Below are 14,254 nucleotides of genomic sequence, written 5' to 3'. Positions count from 1 at the left end.
TTTGCATCTATATGTTGTGTGTATCAATATTGTGTGTGAATCTATATGTGTAGCCTATATCTGTGGTGTGTGCGTGCATATGGTGTGAATCTATATGGTGTATTGGTGTGTGTCTGTATGGTGTGAGCTCATTTAAGATCAAACACAGAGCTGAAATAGCCTCTAACTGTTACCAAGTGCGACCAGAGGGCGCCGAACCTCCGTGAGTTTTGCTAATTAGCTCCCCTGCCGCAGCTCGCCTGCCATGTGGTTTTCTTAATCAGTTAATTGGTTGCATCTGGTGCGTTTCACTTAAGAGGGAACCGGACCTCCACTGTTTGGCAGTGTAGCGTCTCCCAAACGCGGTATGTTGTGTTTCCAGAAACCCCAACGTGTGTGTACTATTTGACATCTCTTCCTGTTTCATAAGTTAAAGACTTTTTGAAGTGAAGAGGAGCAACTTATCTGAACCTGAAGTGAGTAGAATTGTTTTGGCAAAGCACAACTGACGTGACTTGTATGTTGAATATAATTCACTGATAATGTGTGAAGGAAATCTGGGTTTGTGGCGGATTAACTCATTTGAAATTGAAATAATAATTCTACCTGAAGGTAACATTTTAGAGACTACATTCAAACTTGTCAAAGTAAGAGGTAAATCACTCTTGACTAATGACAGTCAAATGATTAGTATAACTTATATTAAAAAGCTGGATTAGTTAATTATCTTAATCATTATTTAAAGGTTGGATGATCCCAAAAGCCCTGAATTTGTATTGTCATTCATTTATCTGATTTAATGGAGATGGTAGATGTTGAACTGTGGGACAGTGCCCAAGTTTGGGGACCATGAGTAAACTGTTCCTTCCTTCAAAGGTCTATCATGGATATTTAACTGCAGTTCTGTGAGTATCCCAACTTAACCATGAAGATGAACTGCAAACTGTAAGTCATAAGTTTCTCATTACTCTTGGGCACATTGTTGTATTTGGCTTCCTGGTGAGTTAACCCGTTACCTGAAGGTTGATCTGCGTAGTAAGGATGTTTTATTGGTTCATGGGTTACTTAGGTGTTTGGTTTATATGTTGGTTTTAATGATTTGTTAAAATGGTTACAGGCTCCAAGTTATTGTTGTTAGCTGGAGTAATGGGTTGGGTTCTGATGTCTTCAGTCTTCTCTCCTGAGCTCTGCATCTTCATCACTTGAGTGTTGCTTCACTGATGAGCGTGTGGTCTGAGTGAGCGGAGGTGCATACTGGGATACAGAGCTGTCTGAATTCTACAGGTCTGTAGACACGCCCCCTCGGGGGGAACCGAGTGTTTGAGAAACCGTCATGACGTCAGTTACATGGACTAGAATGTTCTTAAGATGGAGACGGGGATTCAGAAGGAGAAACGCCAGGGGGAGTTGAGGGGGCTCCTCATCTCAGCAGCTGAAACACAACTTCAGTCTGACACGGAGAACCATGGAACATATTCAACAGTCCCCTCCAGACATCGTGACTCCTCAGGAACAGTTTCATTTCCAAGAAGGTCTTAATTGGGGCCATTCCAAGATGGATCCTGCTCCTCAAGAGCCACCCCCCTCCACTGGGTGGTCTTCTGAACAGATGACCTCCTTCCTGTCCTCAGGCTGACTAAAGCTGCACCGTTTCCATCTGTGAAGGCCCCTCATTCAGGAAACCACTGGACTACAAAGACATGACTTCAGAGACGTTTAATCAACCTGGGACACATTTTGGAGACGCCAAGCATAATCCATCACCAATGTGGGACGCCACTGAAAAATGTTGCACATAATTTACTTCTCTGGAGACATTGGTGGTTCTGTTCTGGGTGCCCTGGCAGGAGAGCTGGGGTTGGGTGATGGAACGTTATTTGGCATGAAGTTTTTACCCTGCATGATTGTTTAGCCTTTTATGGCTCAGTGGTGTGTGTTTTTGGGTTTGACATGAGATGGATGCTTTTTGACCATCGCTAGGGTTCTACTGTGTGTGTCTCCCACTAACACCTGGCATGGGGTTCTACGTGCGTGTCCTGTGTGTGTGTGTGTCTGGTTTGCTTTGACAGTGATGTTCATACAGGGGTCTGTGATTGGCTTGGGATATTGGAATGGTCAACTAAATCATACCTGATGGACGGCCACACGTTTACTTAAGGGCCTCCAGTAGACATGAAGAGCCCAGAGCGACGCTGCGGAGCGATATCAATACACTAGGCAGGAAGGAGGGTATCCAACTCAAGTGTAAAAGGATGCAAGCGGCGTGTTCAGATGAGTGACTTCAAACTAGGACTACACCAATCAGGATCAATGGAGGATGGACACCTAAAGGAATTCCAAAAGGAGAGTGACGTTGGAAAGGGACCTAAATGGATATTCAAGATAAACTTCATACCTGTAATGAGACGGCTCTTCCTACCTGGCTGGATTGATGGGGAGCCCTGTGGATCTTGTCTTGCTCTCAGTTGCACGTCTTCTCAGGCTGAACTGTATTTGTTTCGGACAGGACTAGCTGAACGATTGGTTCCCTTAAATCAGAACCAATCTGGGAACTCCAACTAGTGCGCTCTTCGAGCTGAAGTTGTGCTCTTCGAGCTGAAGTTGTGCTCTTCGAGCTGAAGAGGTAAGGAAACCTTCACTGGGGCTTCAAGGTGTAACGAGGAGGATGTTTCAAAGTGTTCCATGGTACTCTGATGAAGACCGTTGTTGTTTTCCACTGGCTGAGAGGAAGAACCCTCGCATCTTCCTCTTGGCCTTTCTCCTCTGAGAATCCTGGCGTCATCTTGAAGGATATTCCAGCTCATGTAACTAATGTCAAGACAGATTCTCAAACACTTGGTTTCTCCTGAGGAGCGTGTCTATAGAACTGAAGACTTTAGAAAGCACTGTATCCCAGCATGCATCTCTGCTCACTCAGACCACACCCCCATGAGTAGGATGCAACATTCTAGTGATGGAGATTTAGAGTTTTATAAGTAACGAGGGAAGAGACAAAGGTGATTAGAACCCAATGGTCTGTAAATCTTTAAACCATGAAGATGGTTGGATAGTTCAGGAATTGGGCTTCTTTTTATTATGGGCGGTCCTTTCACTCAGATGCCCACTTCTCACTCGACCTGTTGGCTGGCTGGCATGATTTGCTGTTGGTGATGAGGCGGTCAGGGTGACGTTGCAGGGCTATGGTCGGCTCTCTGTGAGCTCAACGTTTAGATTGCTCTGTATGGTTTGTACCCTGAATAATCTAGATAATTGTAAAATGTAGGCACGGTTTTGTATTGAATGATCTTAGGTTTTAAGTTGTTGTGGGACGTACATGGTAGTTTGGTTCTTCGTATGGTTTTGAGTGATATAACTTGTACACACTGGGTGCATAATAATGTAAAGGTACACTGAATAGTAGTAATGACCAACAGCAACAAACTGATCTCCTCAAGGTAAGTCTGTTGGCTGTATTTTAATGAAGACCATCGCTGGACTTCAGGATCTTCCTCCGTTCAGCTCAAGGTGAGGCGCTGGTTCTGTTATTCTTTGGTTGGTTCCGGCTGGAATGTTCGGATTCCAGTCGGACGGTTTGTGCTTCCCGCCGTGGAAGGTTCTGAGTGCGGTCATTTGATTTAGTCCCAATGGTTAGCATAGAACGTTCAGGATTGTATTTGCGTAACCTCGAGCCGTTTGATATTAAATACATACTGACACGTACGTCGTACAATATGTTGATCATTTCCGACGGTTGCGCCATACTTTTAACCACGCTGACGTGACGGGACTCTCGCTGCGTACCAAACGGCGTTCGACCTGCGGGCCCATTTTTTACATCGGTGACGGATGAAAATCTTTTCACGGCTGCATTTCAACCAAACCCAGCACCTGAATAAGGCTGAGTATATTTGATTTAATATCGATACTGCTTAGTGTTCTTTGTTACTTCAGCTTTTGTATGTTCTAATTAACTGCTGTCATTAATTGCCACAGAAGTTAAACCCTACGGAATGGAATAACGTTAAACAACGACTTTGGTGCTTACCAAAGTTACCAACTGGATAATATCAAAGCTAAAATAATGGCCGTCCTTCCCACATGTTACAGTAGAAGATACTCTAGAACTGTACAAGGTTAAAAAGGTAACATGTAGTTTGTCCCAAGGTGTCTGCCTCCTCACCCAAAGCAAGACCTCCACCTCCTCACCCAGAGCCAGACCTCCACCTCCTGTCAGAAGTCCTCCAGAACAGGTCAGTGCTCTGGTGTGTGAGTAGAGTCTGCTCAGGTCAGTTTCAATGCATGGCCTGAATCACTTCCTTAAACTTGTGGACTGCTCTGTCTTCATTCCCAAAAACGGGATGCTCATGTCTGGCCTCTCAAGTCTTTTCTAGCCTTGAGTTATAAAATAATAGTTAAATTAATCGTGTAATTCGGTTTCGGATGAGTCCATTAAGTTTATTGTTGGGCAAATGCTGATATAAATTTGCTGCTGTAGCTGAAAGATGAGGCTGAGAGGCTGGGGACCGGAGGCTTGTGGTGCCAGGATGGACCGGAGACTGAGGCTGGAGACCAGGGGCCTGCAGCACCGGACCAGAGGGTAACCATCACCAAGCTCATCTGAAACACTGAAATCCACGGTAGTTTAGGTCTGGTTTTGATCATCGTATGACTTTAAATCTGTGCCAAGCTGTGATTTGAGTTAATTCATACGGGGGCTATGTAAGAGTCATTACTAGTGCTGCTACGACCGTAGTGGATGAATTGCTGAATGCGACAATCTGCAGACGTTGTCTAATTTAAGTGTTTAAATATGTTTAAATTTGTCTTCACTTTTACAAGTGAACTGCAGATGCAGGTGGTGGGGTGTGTTGCGTCCCCAGGTGATTTACTGCTGAGACCAGTGTTTGTTCCAGACCAGGACTCTGGCTGAGGTGAGCTGATGGAGGAGCCAAGACTCTGGAGGACGACATCACTCTACCAACCAGGATCCTCGTAAGTTTGCATGAATAAACAGAGTGGACTTGTTGCAACGCAGGATTAGTTTGTCCAGTCCAAGTTACGGCATACTACTGTGGTTGTTTACCAGACAAACTACAGCTGCTACTTTGTTACGAGCCATTAGAGCCCAACTACTCCTGTGTCTGTGACCTTACATTAGAGCCCAACTACTACTGTGTTTGTTACCTTACATTAGAGACAAACTACGTTTGTAACCAGACCAGGAATCTGGAGGACTGATGGAGAAGCCGTACATCTGGAAGGCAAATCCTGAGGACAACCAGGACTCGACCATCAAGGATTCCTCGTAAGTGCATTATCTGGACATATTGGACTAGGTAGGGGGTTGGGGGTTCAACTCTCAAGCCAATGTTACCGGGTTCAAGTCCTCAGAATACCGTGATGCGTCCTTGAGCAAGGCGCCCTAAAGCCTGCCTGCTCCTTAATGACTTATCTTTGGTTCAGATAATGTTACATCTTTTGAATATTGAACCTAATCAATGTCCTTGTTTGGTCCAGGCAGACACACCTGAGCTGAACCTCACCTGATCCTGTTTGGTCGGGGGTACACACCTGAGCTGAACCCGCCCTGATCCTGACATCCTGCTGGTCCCGTCTCCTCAGTTCATCTGCGCCTCATCCTCCAGAAGACCTGCTGAGCTCAGCAGTCTGAGGCTGATGTATCAATGACCTCCAGTGGGAGTGATCTTCTTGACCCCACATGTAACGTGATTCGACACGCCTTTCCCTCACGTCTTTCACTAACCTCACTACTTCACTACTCTCTACTGCTTCCTCTTCTTCTTCCTTCTCTGTTGTTCGAACCTTTACACTGAAGGCGCGTCTTCCTGCCCTCAGAGGGTTCTGCGTTAGGGTTGAGAGTCAGGGTTTAGAGTCAGGGACAGAGCTGGTCAGGGAGGACTGCTTTTACACAAACCTCTTCACCACCTTTCGGAATGGTGGTGACATTTTGAAAAGATTAATTTGGGAAAATGTTTTCCTCTGCTTTCCTTTACAAAATTGTATTAAACTTCTGTCAAGTGTTTTTGTTTATATATTAAAATCCCTCATTGACTTCTACAGTGGTGGGGTGTGTTGCGTCCCCAGGTGATTTACTGCTGAGACCAGTGTTTGTTCCAGACCAGGACTCTGGCTGAGGTGAGCTGATGGAGGAGCCAAGACTCAGGAGGACGACATCACTCTACCAACCAGGATCCTCGTAAGTTTGCATAAATAAACAGAGTGGACTTCTTGTAACGCAGGATTAGTTTGTCCAGTACAAGTTACGGCATACTACTGTGGTTGTTTACCAGACAAACTACAGCTGCTACTTTGTTACGCGCCATTAGAGCCCAACTACTCCTGTGTTTGTTACCTTACATTAGAGCCCAACTACTACTGTGTTTGTTACCTTACATTAGAGACAAACTACTACTGTGTTTGTTACCTTACATTAGAGACAAATTACGTTTGTAACCAGACCAGGAATCTGGAGGACTGATGGGGAAGCCGTACATCTGGAAGGCAAATCCTGAGGACAACCAGGACTCTACCATCAAGGATTCCTCGTAAGTGCATTATCTGGACATATTGGACTAGGTTGGGGGTTCAACTCTCAAACCAATGTTACCGGGTTCAAGTCCTCAGAATACAGTGATGCGTCCTTGAGCAAGGCGCCCTAAAGCCTGCCTGCTCCTTAATGACTTATCTTTGGTTCAGATAATGTTACATCTTTTGAATATTGAACCTAATCAATGTCCTTGTTTGGTCCAGGCAGACACACCTGAGCTGAACCTCACCTGATCCTGTTTGGTCGGGGGTACACACCTGAGCTGAACCCGCCCTGATCCTGACATCCTGCTGGTCCCGTCTCCTCAGTTCATCTGCGCCTCATCCTCCAGAAGACCTGCTGAGCTCAGCAGTCTGAGGCTGATGTATCAATGACCTCCAGTGGGAGTGATCTTCTTGACCCCACATGTAACGTGATTCGACACGCCTTTCCCTCACGTCTTTCACTAACCTCACTACTTCACTACTCTCTACTGCTTCCTCTTCTTCTTCCTTCTCTGTTGTTCGAACCTTTACACTGAAGGCGCGTCTTCCTGCCCTCAGAGGGTTCTGCGTTAGGGTTGAGAGTCAGGGTTTAGAGTCAGGGACAGAGCTGGTCAGGGAGGACTGCTTTTACACAAACCTCTTCACCACCTTTCGGAATGGTGGTGACATTTTGAAAAGATTAATTTGGGAAAATGTTTTCCTCTGCTTTCCTTTACAAAATTGTATTAAACTTCTGTCAAGTGTTTTTGTTTATATATTAAAATCCCACATTGACTTCTACATGTTTGGTGCGGTTAATTTAATTGTCCTTTAACTTGGTTAATGTCAAGCTAAACTCCTGCAATACATTTAATATACATGATTCAGTGTTTCCCATACATAGACCATTGTGGTCTATGTATGGGAATCAACACCGAGCGCCACGAATTTTTATTTTTTATTTTTTATTTTTTTATGATGAATATATATATTTTTTTATAACGCGATTTGGAAATCTAAAAATCGTTCCGTACATTCATCTCCGCATAGCACTCGTTCTCCCTGTCATTCTCGTACACACACACACACACACGATGCTAACACATGAACCCACCGATGTCACCCGTCGCTTAGCAACCAGATACGCTGGGGTTGATAAGTTACCGGACTACTGTAACTACTACGGAGTGATAACAAAGACGTGAATCAGGCAATAAATCCAATTTCCTTGACAGCGGTAAAGTTCGGTGTGCATTAAAGTACAGACGGAGTGGACCAATTGCGAACTACTGCAGCTGCTCCAAGTTAAACCCCAAACTAATCAGAATAAGTGTTTATAGCGGACTACACCAACTATTCTATTCCGCATAGAATTCTATTCTGAACTGATTGAGGCGTATATATATGATACTTTTCTATTACAATTTAGGCACATTTTTTGTTAACTCAGAAAAGGTAATATTAGCTTTATGAACTCAACGTTATTGATATTGAACATCCCTCACCCGTCATCATAGACAACGTCGTTGGTAACGCAGCGAACACTGCGATTAAGATGAAATGCGGTTATAGTTTAGATAGGCCTATACGGTGCCCATATCAAAAAGAATAGAAAACATTTATTACATTCTATTCTTAATATTTTATTCTGACTCTGAATGTTTGTTGCTTTAATCCAGATGAGTATTGAAATCTTTTTTCTGCACCAAAAAAGGCCTCGTCCAGACGACGCGGAGCAGCTTGAGGAGGTAGTTGGCTTAGTCTGAAATTAAGTTGAACAGTCAAATGGCTGTTAGTAAATGTAAGTAAATGTTTATTAAATATATAATACATTTATTTTGAATGTTCCTAGGCATCAAACAGTGCTGAACAACCCAGTGCTTCTCAGGGGCCGGGCTGTTCAGGAGAGATACTGATTAATACAGGCCAGGAGGACAGCAGACAAAATGTTGCTGAAACAACAGGTGAGGTGGAAACAGATTAGTGTAGAGTTTTACTTAAAAAAAATAAGAGTGGGGAAAGTAATTTTGATCCTTCTGTTCCTGGTGGAGAAAATGTGCTGATCTGTTCATTGTAGGTCATCCAACCCTACATTACGGGCCTGGAGACAGAACTGAAAAGGAGGTTCCAGGAGCTGGACATCCTAGGAACCTTCCATGTCCTTAGACCTCAGTCGGCTCCCCTCCCTGACAATACGTGCATTGCATTCATTATTTTAGTTAGTTGCCTTGTTGTACCTAGTAGTATATTGTTACTATTTATTTTAATTTTCCTAAAAAAGTTAAATATTGGTTCAGGTAGCTCTTGAGTTTATTTGTACTTGAAATAAAGACCTCCAGCTTTAGTTGTCTGTTGCAATTCATTCCTTGAATGTCACAGAATCAAAAGTTCAGGTAAAAACTAAACTGGTGCGCTAACGCCACCGTGCCGTGCCGCCGTGCTGCTGCGCCGTTCCGTGCCACCAACGCCCCCCACTCCAGCTCATACTTAGCCAGTATCCTGTGTACTTATACTCCTACTGAGCCAGTATCCTGTGTACTTATACTCATACTGAGCCAGTAACCTGTGTACTTATACTCGTACTGAGCCAGTAACCTGTGTACTCATACTGAGCCAGTATCCTGTGTACATATACTCATACTGAGCCAGTATCCTGTGTACTGATACTCATACTGAGCCAGTATCCGGGGTACTTATACTCATACTTAGGCAGTGTCCTGTGTACTTATACTCAGTGGAATCACAAGGCTGTTTTATTCGGGGCTAAAGTGCCGGATATTATTTAATTAGCCCTGAATATATATACTCTCTCTCTCTATGATATAGATGTTTGGGGATAAGCAGCAAAGCAGTCAGGTAGCTATTTAAAGCTATAATAAACCGCGTATTTTTGTTTATTTAGGTAAAGCATCCAGAAAAAATTTGCATGCACAATAAAGCAGACAAAAAAATAAAATAAAATAGTATGCCCAAAGGGATACTTTTATTTTTCCTCTGGGCTAAGCCCCAGATGTTTATGCAACCTAGAATCGCCCCTGGTGTTAATACAGCGGACATAGTCCTGTAGTGCTATTGACTAGTATGACTGATCAGACGTCGATCCCTGTACAACGTCGATGTCTTGTCACCTTAAAATACATATCTGTGTTAATACAGCGGACAATAGTCCTGTAGTGCTATTGACTAGTACGGATCAGACTTTGCTGCCGCACTCACGTTTCGAGGCGATATAGCCTAGCTTTAACAGGCTGTGCGCGCTCCCGCGGCTGAAATCACTTCCTGGCAGCTGATCACCGGAACGTTTTTGATAGACGCTGAAATTGGTTTTGCAGGAATGAACAGTGAGAACAATAAGGGGTATTTTTAACATTCAGGAAGGAAACCCTATTCTCTACTCTAGTACCCACAAATGCAATCATTAACCATAAAAAAGCATGATATGGGATCTTTAAAGATTTATTAGAGCAGAAACAACAGTTCATAACCAACACTTATCGAGTTCCATAAAACATTTAAACATCTGTTATTTGTGTTTGGTATGTGCCAGAGTGGAGCTACCATTTGGATCCATAATCTTCAATTCATTTCTGTATTTTTTCTTTTTCTGCAGTTCCCCGTTGTCCTAAGGCAGATTCTCCGAAAGGCCATTTTGATTCTCATAAAATATGTTTACCGTTTTTTGTTGGATAATGTTTATATCAAACAAGTGATGCAGTGGAGGCTGTGGCTGTCATAACCCTATCTCCTGTAGACATCACTCAATGTGTGATTGGTATTACAGAACAACTACCCTATTAAAAACAACCAGTCCTCACTAACACTTCTTCCTCATACAGGCAGCGTGCATCTGCTGCTAAAGACAGCTGTGGGTGGAGACACTTATGCTTTGTAGGCCATGAGATGTATTTTAAGGAGTTACAGTTCTGCAGAGAATTGTAAAATAACAAAACAAGAGTGGGTGAACAATATCGATCTTAATCCAAACGTTACCACCTATTTTGATCTATGGCTAAAAGGCCAATGGGGTGTAACACCAAACCCCCTGTTGTCAAAACCTAAACCACTCAAATATAAATATAAAAACACATGATGTAAAGGAAATGTGTTGACCTGCTGGTCGCGGAAGGGTTCAGTAGCCCAGTGTGTTGACCTGCTAGGTTCAGTAGCCCAGTGTGTTGACCTGCTAGGTTCAGTAGCCCAGTGTGTTGACCTGCTGGGTTCAGTAGCCCAGTGTGTTGACCTGCTAGGTTCAGTAGCCCAGTGTGTTGACCTGCTAGGTTCAGTAGCCCAGTGTGTTGACCTGCTAGGTTCAGTAGCCCAGTGTGTTGACCTGCTGGGTTCAGTAGCCCAGTGTGTTGACCTGCTGGGTTCAGTAGCCCAGTGTGTTGACCTGCTGGGTTCAGTAGCCCAGTGTGTTGACCTGCTAGGTTCAGTAGCCCAGTGTGTTGACCTGCTGGGTTCAGTAGCCCAGTGTGTTGACCTGCTGGGTTCAGTAGCCCAGTGTGTTGACCTGCTAGGTTCAGTAGCCCAGTGTGTTGACCTGCTGGGTTCAGTAGCCCAGTGTGTTGACCTGCTGGGTTCAGTAGCCCAGTGTGTTGACCTGCTGGGTTCAGTAGCCCAGTGTGTTGACCTGCTGGGTTCAGTAGCCCAGTGTGTTGACCTGCTGGGTTCAGTAGCCCAGTGTGTTGACCTGCTGGGTTCAGTAGCCCAGTGTGTTGACCTACTGGGTTCAGTAGCCCAGTGTGTTGACCTGCTCGTGGAGGGGCCCCAGTCTTTGTAAACATCAGCCCATGTTAGCTGCCCTTGGCCTGTTCAGTGGGCGGCATGTTGTCGGGGCCGTAGCGGGCCGGGGAGGGGGTGCAGGGGGGGACGTTGAGGTTGCGGTCGCCGTTCTCTGCCGTGTCGATCTGGTTGCACTTGCCCAGGTTCTTGATGATGTTGAGGTTGGAGCGAGCCGTCTCCGCGAAGCTGTTCTCCAGCAGCCAGCCCTCCGACTCACAGTCGGGGTCCCCTTGCTTCAGCACGTTCTCCAGGGAGGTTTGGAGGTAGCGCACCCCCGTCAGCACGGACAGCTGCACAAACACACCAACCGATGACAAAATAGGACGAACAACACCCATTGTTTGGACTTCCATATGCTAATAGTTCATTGCAATTTCTTACAGCTTTTCCGATGAGTAAAAAGGTTATTTGTCATCTGAAATCTTGATTTCACGTATAAGTTCGATGTAATATGATCTATTGTGTCCATGATGATGGTACACAGCATAAGTGTGTCGTACATGTGGCTGTCATTCTGCATTTGATGTCTGTTAGGGGTAGCGGCCGACCGCAGGACAGGGCAGGGACTGAGGTAGACTCTGGATAGCCCCCCCCACACCCCTCTTACGCAATTATTGTATGTTGTACGTCCTTGCACTTAAAGATAGTATTTAGCATCGTGTAGCGTCTTATCCTAGCTAGCTGTAGTTGGCACTTGGTTCTGTAAACATCCTCCCTGTACCGACAGCAAAATATTGTTGTTTATTTTTCTTCAGACAAATTAACTAATTTTAAATTGCTCTGAATAAAATCTTCTACTCTCCCTCCTCACTAACCTCGAAGAGCCAGATGATGAGGACGGTGAGGCCGATGGACTGCATGATGTGTGTGTAGTAGCTGAGCAGGGCCTGGCGGCAGCCCTGCATCCACAGGTTGAGGCTCTCCGTCTGCGGCTCGTAGTTGTAGTGGGCCGTGGCGTTGGAGATGTGCTCCTGGATGCAGGGCCGCGGGGAGAGGGTGTTGCAGCAGCTGAACGGGACGTCGTCCACCAGGTACTGCCCGTCCACGTTGCTCCTCAGACGACTACGCACATGCACACGAATGCACACAGACAGACAGACAGACAGAGACGCACGCACACGCACGCACGCACACGCACACGCGCGCACGCTCAGGGCAGGTTGATAGAACCAATTTTCATAAATGCCAACCAGCCAGACAACTAAGACCCCCCCCTTGCTGGATCAGCCTAGCGGATTGCAGTACTCACTCCACCACCTCCTTCTGGGACATGTCCAGGTATCGGTTGCTGACCCACTGGATGTAGAACCAGTCCTTGTAGCCGGCGTTGCCGCAGCACTGGAACTCCATCTGCAGGAGGTCCACGGTGCGCTTGAGGTAGCAGCGGCCCGGCGTGTCCGTGTCCTTGTAGAAGCGCATGGCCTGGGTGAGGCCCAGCGTCAGGGCCTGCTCCAGCTGGCCCCGCATGCCGTAGCACAGCAGCGCGCCAGCCAGCACGGAGAAGGTGAAGAAGAAGGTGCACACGATGTAGGGCAGCAGGATGAGCTTCCAGCGCAGGAACTTGGAGCTGTCCACGCAGTCGTAGCAGATCTTGCCGCCCAGGAAGTTGATGGCGCAGGCCACCAGGCCCACGGCGATCAGCATGTTGGGCACCTGGTGGACGTCCTGCTCTGCCATCAGCTCCCAGCGCTTATTGATCTCCACCTTGAGGAAGAGCCCCAGGCTGAAGAGGAGCAGGCCCGTCACCACGGAAACCCAGTTCAGGATCCACAGCACCTGGGCCAGCTTGTCGCGCCGGAACTTGGTGAACGTCACCCTCAGGACGGCCATCTTTGTCTCAGGTTCGGATCTTACTTCTTGTTTCAGGTGTTTTTATTATGAGGCGTCATTTCAAAACATCAAGCCACGAGATTGTCATTATAACAGTGCTCCTTTTAAACAAAAAGACATAAAATAAAAAAAGGCCTTAATCCCCCTACCAACAACCCTCCCCAGACAGCATTCAAGACTCGCCTTGTCCTGCAAGATAAGAAACCAAAGGCTGCCAAATATTTTCAAAGACTTAAAAGATTGTCCTTAATGATGAGTTGAATCCTCTCAAGGTGGAGTGGGCCCATTAGCCCAGTTAGCCCTAACTTCAGTGTGCCGCTTCCTTCTTTTCCCAGAATAGGAGGATACACTTTTTTGTGGATCTTACTTTTCATTGGATGATTTGCGGATTAGACGGGGGGAGGGAGGGGGGGGGAGGGGGGGGAGGGGGGGGAGGGGGACTTGTTATCCGCTCTACGCATCGGAGGGTATGGGGGGACCGAGCGGGGGGGCGGGGGCTGGGCCGGTCTCTGAAGGTCTTCTCCTACTAAGCAGCTTAGGCTGATATTCCTGAACAATATCTTGCGGACGCAGCATAATGGTCAGAGGTGTTGAAGGCTGACCACTGTGAAACTGAAAGTGAAGGAAACAAAGGAGTTAGATGAAATGATATACTTTGATTACATTTCTTATCACATCACAGGCTTGGAAAGTAATTCATGTTCATAAAGGACACAGACAGACCGACACACAGAGAGGCATCACCCGGTTCTCATGCATAACGTCAGAAGCTGACTTCTGCCGCCGTCTTTAGGTTAGACATTTGGCCAATCCATTTCAAAAGGAAACCCGTTAAATCAACATGCTTTATTCAACACAATTGACCCAGCATCTGAAATGTAGCACCTAATCATTATTAGCAGGGTTGGAAGCAAGAATGAGTGAAGAGAAGGAAAACATCCCCTTCCTTGAGGGAATGAGCTGCACCTACCTCGGTCCTGGTAGAGTTCACATCCTGGGAGTCACACAGAGATTCCTGATCCGATGTGGAGTGAGACTGCTCGTCGTCGTAGTAACCCAGAGCGTGTGTGGTCAGTGGGGCAGCATCATTGGGAGCCTAGTGGCTGAGGATCCCGACCACTAATTCTAATTCCCAGTAGTCATTAATCAGCAC

General features: G+C 46.0%; 1 protein-coding gene and 1 long non-coding RNA gene across 11 annotated transcripts; one reads left to right on the top strand and one right to left on the bottom strand.

Annotated features, from left to right (window-relative positions):
* The first annotated feature begins 313 nt into the window (after positions 1-313).
* LOC132457952 (uncharacterized) lies at positions 314-7,290 on the top strand. Of its 10 annotated transcripts, none has more exons than XR_009525797.1 (8): positions 314-455; positions 856-4,208; positions 4,454-4,555; positions 4,839-4,950; positions 5,176-5,263; positions 5,476-6,175; positions 6,437-6,524; positions 6,730-7,290. It is a non-coding gene; the product is annotated as an uncharacterized LOC132457952 (long non-coding RNA). The 10 variants fall into 10 exon arrangements; XR_009525794.1 differs by having other exon boundaries at positions 4,798-4,950; positions 5,480-6,175; XR_009525801.1 differs by having other exon boundaries at positions 4,798-4,950; positions 6,442-6,524; positions 6,734-7,290.
* Positions 7,291-9,331: 2,041 nt separating this feature from the next.
* LOC132457951 (photoreceptor outer segment membrane glycoprotein 2-like) lies at positions 9,332-14,254 on the bottom strand. Its single transcript, XM_060052362.1, has 4 exons — positions 14,072-14,254; positions 12,521-13,713; positions 12,087-12,333; positions 9,332-11,561 (listed from the first exon to the last, which is right to left on the bottom strand). Exons 2-4 carry the CDS (start codon positions 13,099-13,101, stop codon positions 11,283-11,285), a joined length of 1,107 nt encoding a protein of 368 aa, XP_059908345.1. The 5' UTR covers positions 13,102-13,713; positions 14,072-14,254; the 3' UTR covers positions 9,332-11,282.

This window comes from Gadus macrocephalus, chromosome 5, assembly GCF_031168955.1.
Source record: "Gadus macrocephalus chromosome 5, ASM3116895v1".
In the NCBI taxonomy this organism is placed as follows: domain Eukaryota; kingdom Metazoa; phylum Chordata; class Actinopteri; order Gadiformes; family Gadidae; genus Gadus; species Gadus macrocephalus.
The sequence above is the reverse complement of the archived record's forward strand: the minus strand, read 5'-3'. Positions and strand labels throughout refer to the sequence as shown.